The sequence below is a fragment of the Pteropus medius genome, unplaced genomic scaffold (genome assembly GCF_902729225.1).
Source record: "Pteropus medius unplaced genomic scaffold, Ma_sr-lr_union100, whole genome shotgun sequence".
NCBI classification, from domain to species: Eukaryota; Metazoa; Chordata; class Mammalia; order Chiroptera; family Pteropodidae; genus Pteropus; species Pteropus medius.
The window spans coordinates 2,543,461-2,563,748 of record NW_024356248.1 but is presented as its reverse complement, the minus strand read 5'-3'; the positions used below and the strand labels follow the sequence as shown (position 1 = coordinate 2,563,748).

The 20,288-nt window shown below is 53.8% G+C and overlaps 1 protein-coding gene and 1 pseudogene across 1 annotated transcript; one reads left to right on the top strand and one right to left on the bottom strand.

Annotated features, from left to right (window-relative positions):
• Positions 1 to 4,375: 4,375 nt before the first annotated feature.
• Positions 4,376 to 4,494, bottom strand: LOC120600909 (uncharacterized; annotated as a pseudogene).
• Positions 4,495 to 7,998: 3,504 nt separating this feature from the next.
• Positions 7,999 to 14,229, top strand: ZP1 (zona pellucida glycoprotein 1). The gene is made up of 12 exons (XM_039860246.1): positions 7,999 to 8,275; positions 9,350 to 9,471; positions 9,759 to 10,071; positions 10,239 to 10,382; positions 10,872 to 11,059; positions 11,134 to 11,231; positions 12,503 to 12,630; positions 12,731 to 12,920; positions 13,017 to 13,161; positions 13,519 to 13,600; positions 13,728 to 13,844; positions 14,087 to 14,229. The coding sequence occupies exons 1-12, from the start codon at positions 8,080 to 8,082 to the stop codon at positions 14,227 to 14,229; spliced, it is 1,866 nt and encodes a 621-aa protein (XP_039716180.1). The 5' UTR covers positions 7,999 to 8,079.
• The last annotated feature ends 6,059 nt before the right edge of the window (positions 14,230 to 20,288 follow it).

Here is a 20,288-nt window from a genome sequence, read left to right as displayed (position 1 = left end):
GTAGGCGCTCATAAAAATCAGTTTCTTTCCTCTCTGGAGGAAACATGGGTGTCGATGTAGAGCAAGGGCAATACAGCTTTTATTTAAAATGGGCTCGAAGCCCTAAGATAAGATGACTGCCAGACTGGGGCCAAGGGCATCCCCATAGGACCGACTCTACTAGAACCGTCCATTTAGGTACAGGCTTAATACGGGGACTGGTGTTTAATAAACTGGCGGAAGGCCCGTGATCCTGTGGAGAATGAGCGCTGTGACTGACGGTGAGATGGGCTCGCATCTCTCACTGCAGCTCCAGAGGGCAGGTCGGTAAGAGGCTCGATCATCCAAATCGCCAGCCCTAGGAAACTGCCTCCTGCTCCTTTAGGTCAGGGAGGGGGTCTACCTTCCAAAGACCAGTGCCTGCAGACCTCTCTAGAAAATAAGGGGGTGTTCCCACTCCACTTTGGGGGAGCGCCTTCATCCCCACCCCGACCTGCTGACCCCGGACGTCCTGCAAGGCCACGCAGGCCGTGCAGCGCCGCAGGTAAGCCGGGGGACTCCGGAGCCAGGCTGCCAGCCTTTGCGGCCGGCACTGCCACTCCCTAGCCATGTGACCCTCGAGCTCGGACCTTCGCAGCAGGAAAACGTGAATTTTTAAAAGGTCCTCCTTCCGCACAGCCCCTTCCCCAGAGTGCAGGGGTTGGGTGCACAGGCTGCTCCCTGGACTAAGAAAGAGTGTCCCCTTCCGTCCTGTAGACACGTCTTGGCACTGGGCCATCAGGCTCCGTGCGCAGCCCCGGGTCTGGACGTCAGCCCTTCCCTCCCCCACCCCACCCCACCCCCGCCCCGCCCTCGCTCCCGCTCCCGCTGCCCGCAGCACCCCTGCGCGGTGGACATCACATGCAACCTCTCACCCGAAAACCTCACTCCTCCGCCCCTTCCTCCCATCCTTCTGTCCTATCCTGTCATCACCACGGCGGCTCATCTCCCAACCCTCCCCGAGGACAACTTTCTATAACAAACCAAAAAAGTACTCCAGCTGAGCGGGGCCCTAGATCATTTTCTAAAGAAGCGGGCGACTGACGGATGTTGCTGTGCGGCCCTCGGCTGCGTTGCCACCGTGGGGACGGGCCCCGCAGGTCGCAGGCTCCCACCGCCCGCGTCCCACGTGGAGGGCGGACGCCAGCAGCGGGCAGGATATGCCTCCTTCTGGGTTTCAGGAGAAAGCCAGCACCGGGAGTGGGGAGTGGTGGGGGGACTCCGGGGAAGAGTCTCCTGACTAGACAGAAGCAACGGGGGTCGGGGTGGGGTCACTGGCTGGAAGCAGAGGACAGGAGCCTCCGCGGTGACAGGAACACGCAGGCTCGGGCTGAGTCTGAGGAGGACAAAGTCCATTCGGAGAACCTCTGTGGAGCCTCCGCAGCGTGAGGCCAGCGCTGTGGGCGGGAGGACACCAGGGTTGTCAGATGAACCCAGGAAGATCTCAGGCTGCTGACAGGGGCCTTTGGCAAAGACCTGAAACGATACAGACCAATTCTCCGTGTTCGGGCGCATTAGGCCTCTTGGAGGGCTTGTTACGACCCCACCCCCAGACTGTCCGAAGATCCAGCGGGTCTGGGTGTGGCCTGAGTGTTTGCATTTCTATCATGTTCACCCGGGGAGATACCAGTGCCCTTGCTGGTGCTGCTGGTTCCACTGGGATGGAGAACTCAGAGTCCTTGGGTCTGGTGTGCCCGGAGCAGGGGCAGCAGCTAGGCCTTTTTGCTGAGGTGCCCGTGAGTGCCGCTCCTCCTCGCTGTGAAGATGAGCGGAGGAGATAATAAGCAAGGGACTCAGCTCAGGGGCTAGCTCAGGGAAGACACAAAAGCTGGCTGCCATTATTATTATTTCTTGTTGTTTGCCATGACGCTGAGGTGAGGGCCTCGGTGGGCCTGGGCCTTGCCAGACAGAATTTGGGGGAGCAGAGGGGAAGGAAGCTGTGCTTTGTTCTAGCTGCCAGTACAGCCAGAGCCTACCTGGAGGGGTTCTAGATTAAGGGGAGAGAAGGGGGGCCCATGGAATCGGGTGGGGTGGGGAAGGGTGCTCCAGAGCCACTGCAGCCTGGCTTCTCTGAGTGGCTGGGAGGGAGAGGGAGGGGCAGGTCTTCAGCCCCGGCCCCGCCCTTCCCTATCCTGTGAACTCTGGGATCTAGAAAAAGACACAGCTACCCCCAAGGTACAGGCCCTAGTTCCTGAAGTACAACCTTCTCCATAGCTTGGAACTTGGTGTCACAGCCAGAAAGAGCCACAGTCTAGTCCACCTCTGTATTAACCTCACCTACAGCAGCAGGGGAGAATGTACCTGAGTTTGACAGACCTCTGCTGGGTCTCTGCTGCCTGCGGGAGCTGTCCATCCAGACTCCCAAAGCCTCGGGTCCAGCACAGCTCCCTTCCCCTCGACCCCAGCCACCCCATCCGCTTACTCGCCTCTGCGCCTTGGCACGTGCTGTTGCTGCTGTCTGGAACATGTTTTTCCCCACCCCTACTCATCCTGCAGGACCCCTTTCTGAGATCATCAGTATTTCTGGGCTCCCAAAAGAACACTCATGGCATCGAGGGTGCTTAACGAAGTCAAGAGCATGGGCCAGTGTCTCTCCCAGTTCTGTTTCTCCCCAGCTGTCTCCCCCTGCCCCTGCCTTAGGAAGTGGATTTTCATGTTCCTTTCTGGCCCCTACAGAAGTCAATCAAACAGGAAGTGAGATGCACAGCAGGAAGCAGGTGAGGCCTGCCCAGGAATTCTCCAATCTCCCCATACTTGGGAGGCTCTGGAGTTTCCCACACGCAGCAGAGCAACAGCACAACAGAACATGATGGGAGGCCCGGGTCCAGCTCTCTAGTGCCACCACCACCCACAGGAGAAGGCACGACTCCTCACATGGCCAGTAAGCCCCTCAGGAACCCGGCCCTGCCCACACCTCCACCTTCGTTTTCTGCTGCTCCCTGATGATATCCCATCGTCAGTCAGATTTGATTGCCGCCTCCACACAGCCTGTCCCTCCCGGGCTGTTTCTGTGTCCTTGCTTATGCTGGTTGCTCCCTGTCCTAGAGTACCGTTTCTTCCTTCAGCCTCTCAGTGGACTCCTATTCATCCTTCAAAACCCTGGCCAGAGGTTGCCTCCTCCGAGAAGCCTTAGCTGGCCATCTCTAACAGATCCTATCTACTTCCCGCTGCTTCCCCCCACAGCTCTGCCTCGCTTGATACCCTGCCACACAACTTCCCCCCAGTCTCATGATGAGCAACTTGGGGACAGAGACTGTTCCCGTTTCATCTGCTTACCACTGAAGCCAAGCAGAGGGCCTGACACATGGGAAGAGTCCCAATGAATGTTTGCTGAAGAGAATGCATCTCCGGTATTGGAGATTGGACCCACAGGGGCCCCCCAAATTTTCTGGGGTTACCCTTTCTGGATCTACTGTTCCCCAATGGCCTGGTGCCACTCTCCCTGGCCTGTTTCACCTGTGGTGGGTACAACCTTGGGGACTAATATTAACTAATATGCCAGTTAAACTTCACGGAAACAACAGCTCGTGAACATCCTGGGGTCACCATAACAACGTACCACGCACCTGACGGCTTAAAGCAACAGAAGTTTATTCTCTCATCGATCTGGAGGCCGGAAGTCTGAAGTCTCAGTCCCGGCAGGGCTGCCCTCCCTCGTGTCTCCAGGGGAGGGTCCTCTTTTGCCTCTTACAGCTCCGGTGGCCCCAGGCGTTCCTTGCCTGGCCACTGCATCACGCCACTTCGGCCTCCCCTTCACGTGGCCTCCTGCTTCTCCCTGTCCATCTCCCCTAGGAACACTTGTCATTGCATTTAGGGCCCACCCAGATAATGTAGCGTGACCTCATCTTGAGATCCTTAACTCAATTACATCTGCAAAGCCCTGTTTTCTAAAGAAGGTCACATTCACAGTTTCCAGGAGTTAGAATGTGGATGCATCTTTGGGGGGTGCCACCACTCCACCCACAACAAGTAGTAATAGCTCCCATTTATGGGGTGCTTACTGTGCGCCAGGCCCCAGGCTAGGCATGTCACATGGATTAGCTAATTCAATCCTCACAACCACCTTTTTCTTTCCACTCAGCCTTCCTCCCCCGGTGCCCTCCCTCTGTTGCTGGTTTTTATTCGTGGAAGAGACAGGACGGAGAACTATCACTTAATGAACCTTAAATCTCACGGCATCTCCTTTAGCTTGGTCTTATTCCTGACGCCATTTTGCAGATGAAGAAACTAAAGTCCAATTTTTCTTTTGTTTTCTTTTTCTTTTTTCTTTTTTTTTTTTTAGGTGAGGTAACCCTTGGTTGACCTCACAGATTGCAAGGTCCTTGTCAGCTTACAATGCCTTATTTTTTGTGTTTTACACCTACAGCACCTGGTCTTCCTAGGTGGTCTCCCATCCAAGTACTAACCAGGCCCGACCCTGCTTAGCCTCCGAGATCAGACGGAATCAGGCTTGTTCAGGGGGGCATGGCCATAGACTTGAAGTCTAATTTTTAAAAATAGAAACAAAGTTTTAAAAAATAAGGAAGACATGAACAAACAGGTTGGGAAAGAGGCCACGCCAAGTGGCTCTGATCCAATCCTCTCTCCTCATCGAGAAGAATCATCGCTGTCCTGTTCTAACGAGCACCACCTGCGGGCTCTGTTCTCCCTGCTTGATGTGGATTATTTCACTTCATCCTCACTTCGATCCTACAGGTGAGGTCCTGTTATCACCTCCATTACACAGATGAGGGAATGGAGTCACCAGGTGGGTAAGTGACTTTTCCAAGGTCTCTGGCAGGTTGAGCGGAGGAGCTGGGATCCTTCCCAGGCTGATGGGCTCTGGTGCCCATGAGCCTTCACACAAAAGTGGAATCACAACCTAGGGCTCAGGGCTCCCCTCTCCAAGACAGTTTGGTGCCACCTTTCTCAGAGACACCCTTCTGCTCTTGGCCATGAGGAAGATCTCTTGCTCTTTCTCTGACTTGCCAGGGCCTTGGGAGATACTCTCTCCTCATGAGTGAGGTCCGTGATCGGTTAGGAAACACTTGTCTGTGTATTATCTAATTCTGTTCCCACCATCAGCATTCTCATCCCTGTCCTATATACAGGTGGGGGAAGGTCCCTTCACTCCTGAGCAGTAAGCGCAGGCGGAATCCAGGTCACTCAACTCCTCTGGCTACTGTTTTCCCTGCCACCTAGAGCCTCCGTCAGGGGAAGATCTTGGTGATAAGAGAAAGCAAATAAATGCAGAAGGAATGATGGAGTTGGATGTTTGCTGAGGAGCAGGATAATCACATAGTGTCAAAGTATCTCCCCATCAGATACTTTCTATGTACAAAGAGAAAAATAGGACCTTTAATATGGACAAACCTGGCCAACTCCATCCTACCCAAGTGATCAAATTCATAACATCAGCAATAGGATGAATTAGTATGATGAGCCTCCTGGTAGCATGCTCTGAAAAGAACACAACATAGCTTCTGGAATATTCCTGCCTCTTATGGGCTGACTGGTGCCTCTCCTCCCATTCATACGTTGAAGCCCTAACCCCCGGGCATCAGAATGCAGCGGATTTGGAGATCGGACCGTTAAGGGATGATTAAGTTAAAATGAGGCCATTAGGGTGGGCCCTGACCCAATCTGAATGGTGTCTTTATAAGAAGAAGAAGTTTGGACACACACAGAGACACCGAGGATGCATGTGCACAGAGGAAAGACCACGTGAGGACACAGTGAGAAGGTGGCCATCTGCAAGCCAGAGACAGAGGCCTCAGAAGAAATCAGACCTGCTGACGCCTTGATCCTGGACTTCCAGCCTCCAGAATTGTGAAAAAATAAATATGTATTTAAGCCATCTAGTCTCTGATATTTTGTTCATGCGCCCCAAGCAAAATGGGCGCGAAATGTCAAGGGCATGAAAGACAAAGGCAGAGCGACTGTCCCAGATTGGAAGAGGCTAAAAAAACAAGAGCCTGATCTTGGACTGGATCCTGGTCTAGAGAAAAAGAAAAAAAAAAAAAAACCTTTCTCTTTGGCTATAAAAGCCATCATTAAGACAACTGGTGAATTGACTAAGGTTTGTAGATTAGACAGTTATCTTATTGCAATGTTGATTTCCTGTGGTTACTTGTTTTTTAAGAAATATACAATGCGGTGTTTAGAGGTAAAGGAAGAAGAAGCGATCTTGTCTGCAGCCAACTCTCAAATGATATGGAAGAAAGTGTGTGTGTGTGTGTGTGTGTGTGTGCGCGCGCGCGCGTGTGTGTGTGTGCGTGCGCGCACATAGAGTGAAAAAGAGAGCCAAAACAAATATAAAAAGAAGTTAACAGTCAATGTTTGCGGAATCAGGGCAAAAGATAAGTGGAAATTCTTTGCAACAAGTCAGAAATTATTTCCAAATTAAAAGTTTATAACCTCCCATCGTCCCTCAAGAAAAAAATCACCTCACCAGCTCCTTTCCCCCGCCAGCTGCAACTCCTCTCTCCCAGCCCAGCTCTTGCCTCTCCAGGAACCCTAGCCCACTTGAAGCCACTGTTCCCAGACCTCTCTATGCCCTCATCTCCCCCAGATTCCCTCTGCCTGCACACAGTAATCCCCACACCACGCCCTGTGCCCAGGGGCTCCTCACATTTCTGCTCAGGCATCCTTAGCTCCAGAAACACTCCCATCTCCCACCCCCACCGCTGGGTCCAATGCGCAACCGGCTCTGCTCCCAGAGCATCTCATCAAGCTTCCCCATCTAAGCTCCGGTTACAGTAACAGTCCCTCACCGTCACGTGTTAAATCATTACCACCTCTAACTCATCACACTATTTGTCTCTTCCCGTCTTCCTGTCCACCTTGCTGGGTAAGCATTATCAGCCCCAGTTCACAAAGGGGAAACGCAAAGCTCGGCAAAATGATGTGTCTGGGTCACAGCTAGAAAGCGGTCGGGGCTGGATTGGAACCTAACAAGCCATATGCTCTCCCTGCTGCTTCAGATTATAAATCAAGATTTACTAGCACTTGCTGAGCTGGGGGCTCTGCCAGGCTCTGGGCTAAGTGCTTGCATGAAATAAAGTGGTGACAGCACCTCCCTCAGAGGGATGACACACAATGAGCTAGCACAAGCAAGCCCTTGGGACTGTGCTCGGCACGTGGACGTGCTGTAGACTGTGAGCCAATCTTCTCATTCTTTTGAATAGACTTTATTTCTTAGAACTGGTCTAGATTTGCCGAGAACCTGAGAGGATGGCGGAGAGTTCCCGTATACTGCACACCCCGTCTCCCCTATCATTAACATCTTACATGAAGGATGCTACATCGTTGATAACTAAAGTTCCTTTCCTCAGCTTTTACTTAATGTCCTTTTTCTGTGCCAGGATCCAGTTCAGGAGGCCAGGTTCCATTTATTCGTCCATTCTTGTTAGTTTTCACTGGTAATAGCCATGGTCGTATTAGTTGCCTTGATTTTCAGGAGAGCTCTATGAGACACTGCTTACTCACCTGTCGCCTCCATCCGGCTGCAAGCTCTTAGGGCCATGAGAGGAGCGGGGCTTGTTGTGCCAGCCCCTAAAGCCCTGCCTGAGAAGTGGGACATAAACCAACCTCTTCTGCTGCCTACCATCTCTGCCCCTGCAGCTCAACACAGGCAGGAGGCCCTGGAGAGCCTGGCTGAGCAGGGAGGGGCCGATGAAGGGCTTGGGAGGCAGAAAGGTGGGCCCGAAGCCTTTGGCCTGCCCCCAGCCATGGATCCAGCCCTACAGTCCACCTGCAGTCTCACCTTTTCTAGAAAGCTCCCTCCTCCCCAGCCAGAAACACTTAGCTGAGCCAGCATGAATCCCCAGCTGTGGGGCAGAAAGCCAGGATGAAGGGCGGCTTTCAGAGCAGGCCCTCAGGGCCCCGGCTGGGAGGAAGCCTTCCCCCGCCTCCAGGACAGGAGTTTCACCAGAGCCCCTGGTGGCCAGGTAGGTGCCCCCCCACCCAGGTGGGCCCTCTTTGCCCTAAGACGTTCCCACTTGCCACCTCCCCCATATAAGGCCTGGGTCCTCAGGTGGTAGTGGCCGAGAGGGGCGCTCATAGGGGTCTGTGGTATATCTGATGGTGGGAGCCTTGGTCATGGCCTGGGATCACTGCGTGGCCGTGCTGCTGGTTCTGGCCACTCTGGGGCTGGGTCGGCCACCACACCCCAAGCCTAGTCTCCCAGGCCTGTGGCACAGCTATGACTGTGGGGTCAAGGGCATGCAGCTGCTGGTGTTCCCCCAGTCAGGACAGACTATTCGCTTCAAGGTGGTGGGTGAGTGTCAGCTGAATCCGGGAGCCCACCTTCCTGGGCTGCAGTGGGGAGTTGGGACCCTTCCTCTATAGTAGGAAGAGGAAGAACAGGAGCCTCGCTCCAGCCTGAGGGTGGCAGCCCCCGCGCCCCCACCCACATAGGGAGGAGGAGGGAGGAAGGCTAGTTCCCAGACTCAATTTCCCTGGTCACCCAGTGCAGCTTCTCCCATGTCCCTGTGCATGGGGTTCGGGTCACCTGGCCACCGTAGGGCCCAGGCTCTGCATTTGTAAGCATGCCCAGCTGATGCCCAGGCTGCTGGTCCACAAACCACTCTAGAGAGGCAGGGTCCTAGTGCGTGCAGCCTGGTATGAAGAGAAAGGAGCTAGATTTGGAATCGAGATTTGAATCTACGACTGCTAAGCCGTGCGACCTCGAACAACCGACCTGACCTCTCTGAGCCCCCGTTCCTTATCTGTAAGATGGGAAAGATGACCCCAACCTCACCGTGCGGTCTGAACAGGGGTGTAGACCTCATGCCTGCACCTGGAACGTGCCCTGGCTGTTCTGGGCTGACGAGGCAGGCAAACACCTAGCAGGTGTCCCCAAGTAACTGCAATAGCCACTTAACCAGAAACAGGCTCAGCTACAAGATCCCAGGTTCACATACTCGCTTTGCCCCTCGTTGTATGTGCCTGAGACAGCTCACTCGCCCTCTGCGCCTCAGCTGCCTCTTCCCCAAAATGGGGACGATTAAATTTGAAAGAACCGACGTAAAATACTTAGGCCACTGCCTGAGACCCACTTATTCCTCCACCATCTTTTGGTTTCTGCTTGCTGCTGTGTGCTGCCAACAGGGAGCCTGAGCTAGAAATACCCTAAGACTGGCTAAACTCACCCGTTCCCTCGCAGATATGGAAACTGAGGCTGGAGAAGGGAAGGGGCTTGCCCAAGGCCATACAGCAAGCTAGCAGCAAAGCCGAGGCTGGCACCTGGGTCCTCTGGGAGCCATCTCAGCAGAACCCAACAGCCTCCGGCTTCGCCCTTCGGCCTCCCCGACTCCTCGCCTCCATCCCTCTCTTCCCCGCCCCACCCCAGATGAATTTGGAAACAGATTCGAAGTGAACAACTGCTCCATCTGCTACCACTGGGTCACAGCCAAGCCCCAGGAGCCTGCGGTCTTCTCAGCCGACTACAAAGGCTGCCACGTGCTGGAGAAGGTAGGGGCCACTCACTGCTCTGTGGGCGAGTCCCATGGCCAGGTGCCAGCATGGCCGAACACAGTGTCAGGCTGGGGAGGTCTCTCTTGGACCAGGGACACATGAGCTCCCAGGATCGCATTGTGAGTGGATGAGTGAGAGGGAGTAAGTCCTGAGCACAGGCACTTCCTGGGACCCACCTACAAAGCCAGTTCCCTGCCTGACACTGAGTTGGGATCTTGTGACATCTCTGCCTGAAGCCTGGGGGGCCTCACCCAACTGTTATCCCGTCACCTTCTCACTCACAGGACGGGCGCTCCCACCTTACAGTGTTCATAGAAGCTGTGCTGCCCGATGGTCGTGTCGATGTAGCACAAGATGTCACTCTGGTCTGTCCCAAACCTGACCACACCTGGACTCTGGCCGGCCACCTGGTGCCACCCACCACATTCTCACTTTCTACCCCTCCTCGTCGTCCCCTCCATCCCTTCCCAGAGCACAGCTTGGTCCATCCAACCCCCACCTCGCCATCCCTCGGATCTGGACCCACCCACCCCACCCTGGCTCGCCCCCAGTGGGGCACCTTGGAGTACTGGGAGGTGGACCAGCCAGTTTACACAGGTACGTAGGACTCCTCTGCGTGCACGTACCACGTCAGGGCCTTCTGGAGTATCGGGTGGCCTGACAGCACTTCACCAGGCTCAAGAAACTGCCTTCCTCCATTTTCCTGGAAGTCTGCTGCCCACTCGGCTCCTCTCATGTCTGTACCACTCTGTCACCAACCCTAGGGACCCATCTGACTCCGGAGCAGTGCCAGGTGGCCTCTGGGCACATCCCCTGCACAGTGAGAAGAAGTTCAAAGGAAGCCTGTCAGCAAGCTGGCTGCTGCTATGACAACACCAGAGAAGTTCCCTGTTACTATGGCAACACAGGTACCACTTTCCACACCAAGCATGGGCCTATCCTCTGAATCCTGAAGGGTTTCCCCCTCCACCCCACCCCCAAAGCTGAAACTGCTTCACACCCTGTTCCTAGGAGAGCCTGCACCCCTTCCCCCATGGACTGCAGAAGAGACAATTGGGTGGGAGACCGCACGTGCCAGCTTGCCTGACAAGTCACCCCAGGAAACTATTACTAGATCTGCCGTTACGTGTTCCCCTACCTTTAGATCTGGAACATCCCAGCTTGAATGATAACTTAAATGGTGATCTGACTTTTAGACTATAGCTCAACTGTCTGGGTCCGTAAAGGGATCACGCAAGCTGACAGGCCCCAAATGGAGAGTAAGCGAATCCGGGTCTCTCGACTCCTGGGCCAACCCTTAAATACTGATCGTCACTAGCCCATCCCCCTGTGTCTGTGCTGGATGGACATCAAACCCCAAGGCCCTGATCAGCCTGTTTGCTCTGCCTTTGACCCAGCCACTGTCCAGTGCTTCAGAAATGGCCATTTCATCTTGGTGGTGTCCCAAGAAACAGCCTTGGCACACAGGATCACGCTGGCCAACATCCACCTGGCCTACGCCCCTACCAGCTGCTCCCCAACCCAGGAAACGGGGTCCTTCATAGTCTTCCACTTTCCTCTCACCCGCTGTGGCACTACAGCCCAGGTAGGCACCGGGGCCACAGGCTGGTGCCCCGTGCTGGGCCCTGGGAGGGCTTCACCAGCTGTCTCCTCCCACAGGTGGTTGGCAACCAGCTCATCTATGAGAACCAGCTAGAGTCTGCCATCGATGTCCGAGTGGGGCCGCGAGGTTCCGTCACACGGGACGGCACTTTCCAGTGAGGGGAAGCCTTCTTTGAAAAGGCTGGGCGGGCTGTGGGCTTGGGAGTGAAGGGAGCATCGGCGAGCTTGGAATAGGCTTTGGAGCCATCTGGGTTCGTGTGGAAACTCTTAGCTGTGAGACAAGGGCTACGCACCTCTTCCCAGCCTCTCTAAGCAGGCAGGGGGAACACCCCTCAGTCAGGGCTCGTGTGAGCATTAGATGGGGTCTGCCCACACCTGGCAGGTAGAAGCCATGGCAGTGCCCGTGAGGGCCAGAGTCCTCAAAGGCACTTGCCTTTATCCCTCCAAGAACTAAGCTCAGAAACTAAGCAACCACAAACGAAGCAGCCAGTGTCCCCTCCGGGCCCCAGGAAGAGGCTGTGACTGGCTGTTGCTGCCTCCTGATATCAGAGGTTCTGAAGCCACAGATGAGGCAGAAGATACCTGGGTCTGAGGCTCTCTGAGGGTGTGGCGGGGGGCGGAGCAAGCAGAACGCTCCAGGACAAAAGGCCGCTGGCTCAGGGTGGCATTGCCATGCCTGTTAGCACCTAGTTTTTGCCCCTTCCCCACCCTCATCTTCAGGATGTCTTCCCTGGGGGCTTCCATCCAGGCCTCACACTCAGAGCTCCATCTCAAGTAAGGTACAGCGCTCAGGAGCCAGGGATGAGGCTGATGGGGTCGGGTGGGGTCAGCTACTCTTGCAGATATCTCAGGGTTGCTGTGCGTGGCCCTACCATGACTGTGCAGGGGCACTTAGGCTAGTGAGGGACACTAGACCCAGTGACAGACCAGCTACAACTCAGGGGCAATGGCAACACTGGGCCGCTATCTTGTGACCTCACTCAAAATCGACCACAGACATCCGAGGGATGGAGTCATTGCCATTTCACCAGTGAGAAAACTGAGTCTTAGGTCAAACCACCTGCTCGTGGTCCCACAGCCTGACAGCCTGACAGCCTGACAGCAGACAGCTCCCAGGCCTGCCAGCCTCACTCGACTCTCAGGTTCCGAGGGACCCTCAAATGCCAGCCCCATGTCCCTGCCCCACGTCACCATCCTGCTATACCCCTGTCCTAGAAGAGGGCCTGGCACCGCAAGCTCGAGCTGTCCCAGGAAGATGAGATGGGCAGGGATGCGTGTTGCCCTAGCGATTGCTTGGGTGCTGTCCATCCACCTCGCTGGATTGGGCTGTTTATTGCACCCACATAGTCAGTACCTGGCTTGCCGTGTAAGCCAGATGTGCTGATTCTGTGTCTTCTTCTCCTGTCCACTTACACTTGAACTTCAGGCTTAATGTTCGCTGTATCTTCAATGCCAGTGACTTCCTGCCCCTCCAGGCGTCCATCTTCCCACCCCCTTCACCGGCACCGGTGACCCAGTCTGGCCCCCTGCGGCTCGAGCTGCTGATCGCCAAGGGTACAATGTCCCCCTTCTTTTCCTGCCCCCACTTCCCCAGACTCCACAGCCCCCCCCCCCCATCATCAAGCAAGGGGCTCATGAGCCCCTCTCCCTGCAGATGAGACTTTCCGCTCCTACTACCGGGAGGAGGACTACCCGATCGTGAGGCTGCTCCGGGCGCCCATCCCGGTGGAGGTCCGGCTCCTGCAGAGGACAGACCCCAGTCTGGTCCTAGTGCTGCATCGGTGCTGGGCTGCCCTCAGCGTAAACCCCTTCCAGCAGCCCCAGTGGCCCATCCTATCTGAGGGGTGAGTGGGGGAGTGGCCCCAAGGCTCCCTCTGCCTGCCCACCCCCCCACCCCCGTCTCCTCCGGAGGCAGCCTCCTTGACTTCTCTCCTTCCCAGGTGTCCTTTCGAGGGTGACAGCTACAGGACCCGAATGGTGGCCTCGGACAGGGCTGATCTACCCTTCCCAACTCACTACCAGCGCTTCACGGTTGCCGCCTTCGCCTTCCTGGACTCTGGCTCCCAGAGGGCCCTCAGGGGACCGGTAAGAAACACCATGACCCTCGCACCTGTCTGCTCCCTATCTAAGCGACATAACTGGTCTCCAATCTTTCCAGCACCCTGTGAGCTGATGCAAACAAGGGTTCCCAGACAGGCTCGGTTTTACCAAGTGTCTGGAGGGCAGCGAGCCCAGGTCTTGGCTTTGGGTCAGCCCAGAGGTGACCCATAAATGACTCGAGAGGAAAGAAGGAAAATGCCGAGTGAGAATGCCATGGACTAGGTCTGCGCGCTGGTCACAGTGTTGAGAGTAGCCTGGGTCCTGGATGCTATGACCCCAGCTCAGTGCTTCTTGCTGAGGACACGGAGTCAGGCCCTGCCTCGACCTTCCTCTTCCCATCAGGCTTACTTCTTCTGCAGCGCCTCTGCCTGCTCCCCCTCAGGGCCGGAGACTTGCTCAGCTACCTGTGGCTCTGGGACCGCAAGTGAGTGTGGGGTAGGGGTGGGCTGGGGGGTGTTCCGCATTCTTTCATGTGTCCACAGGCCTGGTCCTGGCTTCTGGGCCACTAGGGCCTAAAGACCAACCCAAGATGCCACTCGTCCCCCTGGCAGGACGCCGACGCTCCCCAGGTCACAATGACACTGCCACACCCCAGCACATCGTGAGCTCTCCGGGGCCAGTGGGCTTTGAGGATTCTCACAGCCAGGAACCCACAATGGGGGCCTCAGGTACAAGGGCCTTGGTCACCAGGGTGCCCTGAGGAAATGGGGGATCTCCAGCCAGAGTGAGAACAGGACACGGTGTGACTGCAGTCAGTGGGGAACGAAGCAGACTGGGGTGAGGGGTGGAGCGGGGAGAGGCCCACCTCACCTGTGGGAGGGCAGCTTTAGCTCTGCCCACATGATTGCAAGGTCTGGCGTGGAGGGGGCTCCGCCCAGCCCTGAAACCCTCCAAACCCCTCTCCCCACAGGCTCCACCAGGAACTCCAACCCGAGGCCTCTCCTCTGGGCGGTCCTTCTGCTGCTGGCTGTTGCCCTGGTCCTCGGGGGCAGTGTCTTCATGGGCCTGAGCCAGGCCAAGGCCCAGAGGCTCCAGGAAGGCAACAGAGTGTGAACGGTTTAATAAACCACGGTTTCCAGGCTACCGATGGCAGGTGTGGAAAGTTCTTTGTGATGCGCAGGACAGAATTCTTTTAGAAGCTTGTTCCTTTCAGAACTGTGGCCTCTGTTAGAAATCCCATGTGGAGTGCAGTGTCTCCCAGGACTGAATTTGGGAGGCTCTGCCTCTTGGTGAGGGAGGGCGGCATTTCAAGCAGAGAACAGGGCAAGAGAAGGTAGAGGAAGGTGAATCACGGCAGAATCATGCCCTGCAAGAGCTGGGAATCGGGAACCTGGCAGGGCTAATGGCCTGTGAGGGCCTGTCACCTTCCTGCAGACGCAGAGTTCCGGCTAGGTGCCTTCAAAGCACGCTGCTCGGCTGCCATCGCGGATAAGGGGAACTCGGAGTTCCCGGGCCCAAAAGAACTGAACCCGACTTGAAGGAGCTCCTCCCAGCCTCCCACTGAAGGATGTGGAGCCACTTTTCCAATCACCAGCCCCCTTTCCCCCCTCAACATCCCAGGACTAGTCCACGTAGGAATGGTAGGCACAGGATGAACAGCAGCAGCCTGTTGGCCCTGATGCTGCCTGCCACAGTGAGCACAGTCACCAGATATGTCAGTGCCAGTGCTGGCTGTGCTGTTGGCTTTTGTTTGCCCGTGGGTGACATGGCTTTATCTCTGACTTGGCAGCGAAGCCCTTCCCAGACTGACACAGAAATATTCCAGGCTGGGAACAAAGCAGAGGAGGGTGAAGAGTTAAGCCTCTGGTGGACAGAGAATAACCTGGCAGGGAAACCAGAACTTGGCTTCAGACACTCTTCTGGGCCTTTGCTGAGATGACCGGCACAAAGGGCACTGTACTGCTAAGGCCAGGCCCATGGCCTTGACACTGTGCAGGGCTTCCCTTGCTCGGGCCTACTCCATTTTTCTTGTCTTCAGGATACTGGTCAACTATAGGGACTCCAGAGTTACAACCTGGCTCTGTCTCTTACTAGCTGTGTGATACTGAGTACGGACTCTGTCTGGGCCTCACTTTCTACATCTGTAAAATGGGAATAATACCTATCCTCACAGGGGTGTTAAAAAGTTACTAGATAAGGATCCTTAGAATAGTACAGAAGTTAGCCGACATTTACTGAATGCTATTGGCAGCTAGAATTTTCTTACACCCCAAACTTAAACCTTTTTTTTTTTTTTCTGGAGGACAAGCTTACAGCCCAAGGTAGGAGGGGCTGGAGGGAACCACTGCCTTCAGGCTTTTCCAGCTGGGAGCAGCAGAACAGGACACGTGGGCAGGAAGATCCAGACACTGGCTAGGGACCGTCTTCCCCTCTGTGGCTAGGGACGAGGGTTCTGTCCAGCTTTCTGGCTTGCACAGAGTCTACAGGATACACTCTTCGGGCTTAGTGGAGTAAGTGAGGGGTCCTGGCTTGGATGCTGTTTGGAGGCACCAGGCTGGCTTGCTCTCAGGGGTCAGGGTTCTAGTTCCAACCAGTGTTAACTCTTCCTTCTCACCACTGCCTTCACCCTACAAGCTCAGCATAAGCATTTCAAACAGCACGGAACGCTGCGTCCACGGATGGTATCTAGTGTTTAAACAGAACGTGATTCTATAGATGCCGATGGGAATCGCACCGTATAACTAACTTTTCTGTTTTTTTAAACACCGACATCTCGTGTTATCATTTTTAATAGATGCATTCTCTTCCACATTGTGGTTGAACTACAAATTTATATTTTTGTTAGAAAATAAGTCACAATCATGTAACTCATTCTGTTCACTATTTTGTTGGAAGAAACTTAGAACTGCTGGGCCAAAAGCTATGCCCCTTCTGACCATCAGGCTCTGGGACAGTATACGTGCCTGTCCCCCACAGCCCGGTCACCACAGATCCTATCATGCTAAATATTTGCCTACCTGAGTGTCATATGGCAAATAGCATTGCTGATTTAAAACTGACCTCTTTGATTAGAAGCCCCTTTAATATCTAAAGCCCCTAAAGCATCTTTATAGCGACTTGTCTTATAAATTGCCTCTTTGTATCTTTTACCTACTCTCCCAAATGTTTCCTTCCTTGTCTATAAAGAGCTTTCATTAGGCAAGGGGTCAACATCCATCTTATTTCCCATTGAGAGGGCCACTGGTTTTTCTTTGTGGGGTTCTTCCAATTTGCTATTTAAGAGAATTATATAACAATGAATATTTTCTCCATATTTTTTTCTTCGAATATGACAAAGACCTTCCCCTACCCTATATAATCTTAAAAGTATCCATTTACTTTTTCTGTGATACTCCTGTGACAGAGCAGTGTGTCTCTCCTACTGTCAAGTGTATAAGACTTTTGATGGGTAACTTTGACAATTGATACTTAAATTGTACGTAGATTTTCTCAATACTTCTATGTCGAAGAATTCTGTCTGCAGAAACGAAAATACAAAACGTATGAACAGTGAAGGCCACCGCTGCACTAGGGTCCCCATTCTCTCCCCAGAGGGAAGCAATATAAGCTCTGACTTCCTTAGAAAGCAAAATCTAGCCCCAATCTCGTCCAACTTAAACTTCGTCCTTCCCCTAAAACCACCTCCTGGCATGAGCAGGCACCTGAACCCTGACAACAGCTGAGTCAGACCTGATGCGGGTGATAACCGACCACTTTTGCTGACCCGTGGCAGGAAGCAGGCCTGTTGCAGGGGCCTGTCAGGTTTTCTCTCTTCCTGTCCTTTTATTTAGGGAGGAGGCAGGGGCAGTGGCTCCTCCATAAGACCCAAGGGACTCCCCGCCCCGGCTCCTCCTACTTACAACACAATGATTGAGATCAAATTGATGTTGAGGTGCTTTGCCTTAAATAAATAGCGTACTTCAGCCCAGGAGTAAAATTTAACTCCTTCAAGTGCAGCTCCATGCCCAGACATTTCTATGAGGGCATTTCACATAAAAGTGCCACTTCTCGTCCAGCAATAGTTGTGGGCAGGCTAGTGTGACTACAGTGCCCCCAGGTGGCCACCTTGGTCAGTGCTCCAAGGCCGAGCACAACATGTAGCCAGCCACCCCCTCATCTTCACAAGGGAGGGACATGCAGCTTGGGGACTGGGTCCTGAAGCACAGGTCCAGGCACAGATCCTCAAAGCGCTCAAGTTCCCATGGGATGCAATACGTGCTGATTACACCTCCAGGTGACTTCCTTTTGGACACCAGGGACTACTGGCTGCTCTTGGACCCTAAACACAAACCTGATTAGCCTGACAATATGGGTCCAGAAAAGGTGAGCCCTTTAGAACCAACTGAGACCCTCTTCCGAAAGGCTCATGTACAAGGCACCACAGCCTGGAGTTACGGCAGGCAGGGGGTGCCAGTTCCCCCGTCCATTTTGGCTGAAATAACCAACCATCTGTCATCCCCTTGCTCTTACATACTAAGATACAGAGCATGGGCTTCGGACGGAGCCATAGGGTTGAATCTCTGCCACTCAGCAGCAGTGTGACATAGGTAAAAAGGGGAATGACAGCAGTGAGTACAAGGTCCCACCCTCACCTCGTTAACATGGTTACAGGTGTACCAGAGCCATGAACCACAGGCTAAGCATGGTCAGTCACTTGGCAGGGCAGGGACAGGCACCAGAGGCTTCCTGGAGGAGTTAGTGTGTCTCTGGGGAGGGAGACCTCATATAGTAGAAGTAGAAATAGTAGTAGTAGCGACAGTAGTAACAGAAATATCGCTAGCGGTAAAAGTATTTAGCAATAGAAGTAGTAGCAATAGTAGTAATAGTAGTAGTAATAACGGAAGTATTAGTGGTAAAAGGATTAGTAGTAACAAAAGTCGTAGCAGTAATAATATCAGTAGCAGCAATTAAAAATACATAGACAGCATTTACGTGCAGCCACTGTTGTAAGCGCTTCTCACATGCTAATTCACTCAGCCCTTACAATAGCCCCAGTAAGTACAATTTCCCCATCTTATAGATGAAGAAACTGAACAGAGAGAAGTTAAATAATCGGCCCAAGGCCCCACACTACGGAATGCCAGAGCCAGATTCAAAGCCAGGAGTCCGTGTCCAGAGTCCAAGGCTCGCTTTCCACCCTGGCCTTGAAGGAAGAGGCATGAGCCCCACAGGGCTGCAAGAAAGATGTGCGCAGCTGCCGGGCCGCTGAAAGCAGGTTGCCTCCAGAATGGAATGAGAAAAGGTCTGGAGTATCCAGCACACCGCCCTTCTGATGAGTGGACAGATGGCAGGACGGAGATGGAAGCATTTCAGAGCCTCAGGACCCAAACATTAGGCTCCCAGAGCGTGGGACGGCAGGCCACCCCGGTTTCCTAGGGCAGAGGTTTGGAGTGGACTGGCGTGGCGTGTGATTACAGACCCTCTGAGATGTATTCTGTTCCCCTCCCAGCCCCATAGAAAACGCAGATGTAGGGACACGCCACACGCTCCATACGATTCAAAGGTGACCGCAGTGCCCCTAATGATCTACGGATCCCAAAACCCCTGTACTCATCTCCTTAGTTTTCCTACACAGGAAGGCAGGCCTGACGACTGCACACCAACATCCAGCCGGAAACCATTAGCTACATGGCTGAATGCTGTGTAGCCCTGGGGTGCCACACAGCCCCAAGATGCTCCTCGTGCCCTCAACCCTCACCCCACCTGGAATGATGCTGCTCTACCCGCAAAACACAGCTGTCAGCCCATCCTTCACTCAGCAGTTTCCCTTACTCCCGAAATTTGTCCTGGCTCAGGAGAATTGCATCATGGGTCTTTTCTTATAAAAGAATCATCACACTTTTCAAATCTAAGAAATAAATACCCCAAATTGGCTGAGAATATATAAGACGAATATACTCCTACGTTGAGCCATGCCTTCAAACTGTTTCGAACTGCCTCATCACTCTGCTCTTGGAAAGTTACCAGGAAGAACTAGCCAAAGAAGAGGCGGCGGCATGCTCAGACACGCTCACCAAAGCACTATCCACAAACGGCTAAGCTGAAACTCTAGCATGTTCTCCAAAAGGTAAGTTTCATGGACGATTCACAGGGGTTACAGATACACATAAGGGCTTTCCCGGCCAAATATTTAGTTGAGGAAACTGGGTTAAAAAGTGTTTTTTTTCCTATAGCTTTCAAAGGTTTTTCTAGCTACTCGGCATTCTGACCCTCCAAGGAAGATATGGCATGCCCAAACGTACTGGACCACGGAACACGGAACACAGACCCAGCAAACCACACATGGAGACTTTTGCTGCATCGATATGGACCTGTGCTTTGACCCACAGCCCCCTCCAGGTAACACTCCACGTCTTGGCTCCCTTTCCAGGCAATTCCTTATCTACAGTCCCTAACTCCCACTTCCTCAGCTCACATGCTCTTAACCCAACCCGGTCAGGCTTCCAGCCCCGACACTCTATTGGGGGGTCACTCATCAAGGGTACTGATGACCTTCCTGGGCCACACCCCGTGGTCACCCACCCTCAGCCTCCATACTCCAGCCACTGGCCTCCTGTCTCCTACCGCCCCGCCCCCCGCCTCAATCACTTCAGCCTCAGAAGCTCCCCTCTGCCTACAACACCCCTCCTCGCTTGCAGACCTGTCATTCAGGCCTCAGCTCAACTGTCACCCCAGACAGTCCTTCCCTCACCACCCAAGCTGAAGCAGCCACATGGCGCCACTCTACTGCCCTACGTGGCACATTTGTTTTCTGATTTTTATTTACTGTTTACTGGCTGTCTCCTCTGGAACCGGCCCTACTGCAGATTTTTAAACGCCACAATTACAAATCTCCTTTATGATTTCAGCTAGTTAGGACAGGTTTCCTACCACCTTTGAGCGAAGAATCCTTACCCATGTGCTCGCTCACAGTTCCTCACCAGCGGGAAAAGGCCATTCTTCCCTGCACCTCCCCCTCCCTTCCAGGCTTGTGTGGAAGGCAACCCACAAGGCAAAGGGTGGCACAAAGGACATGAGACCCTATAAAACACAAGGTCAAGGCCTGCAGGGACATGGAAGATACAGCCTAGCAAACAGCTTGTAGATTTGATTTTCTTTTCTTTGATTTGTTGTTCAATCAAAAAAAAAAAAAA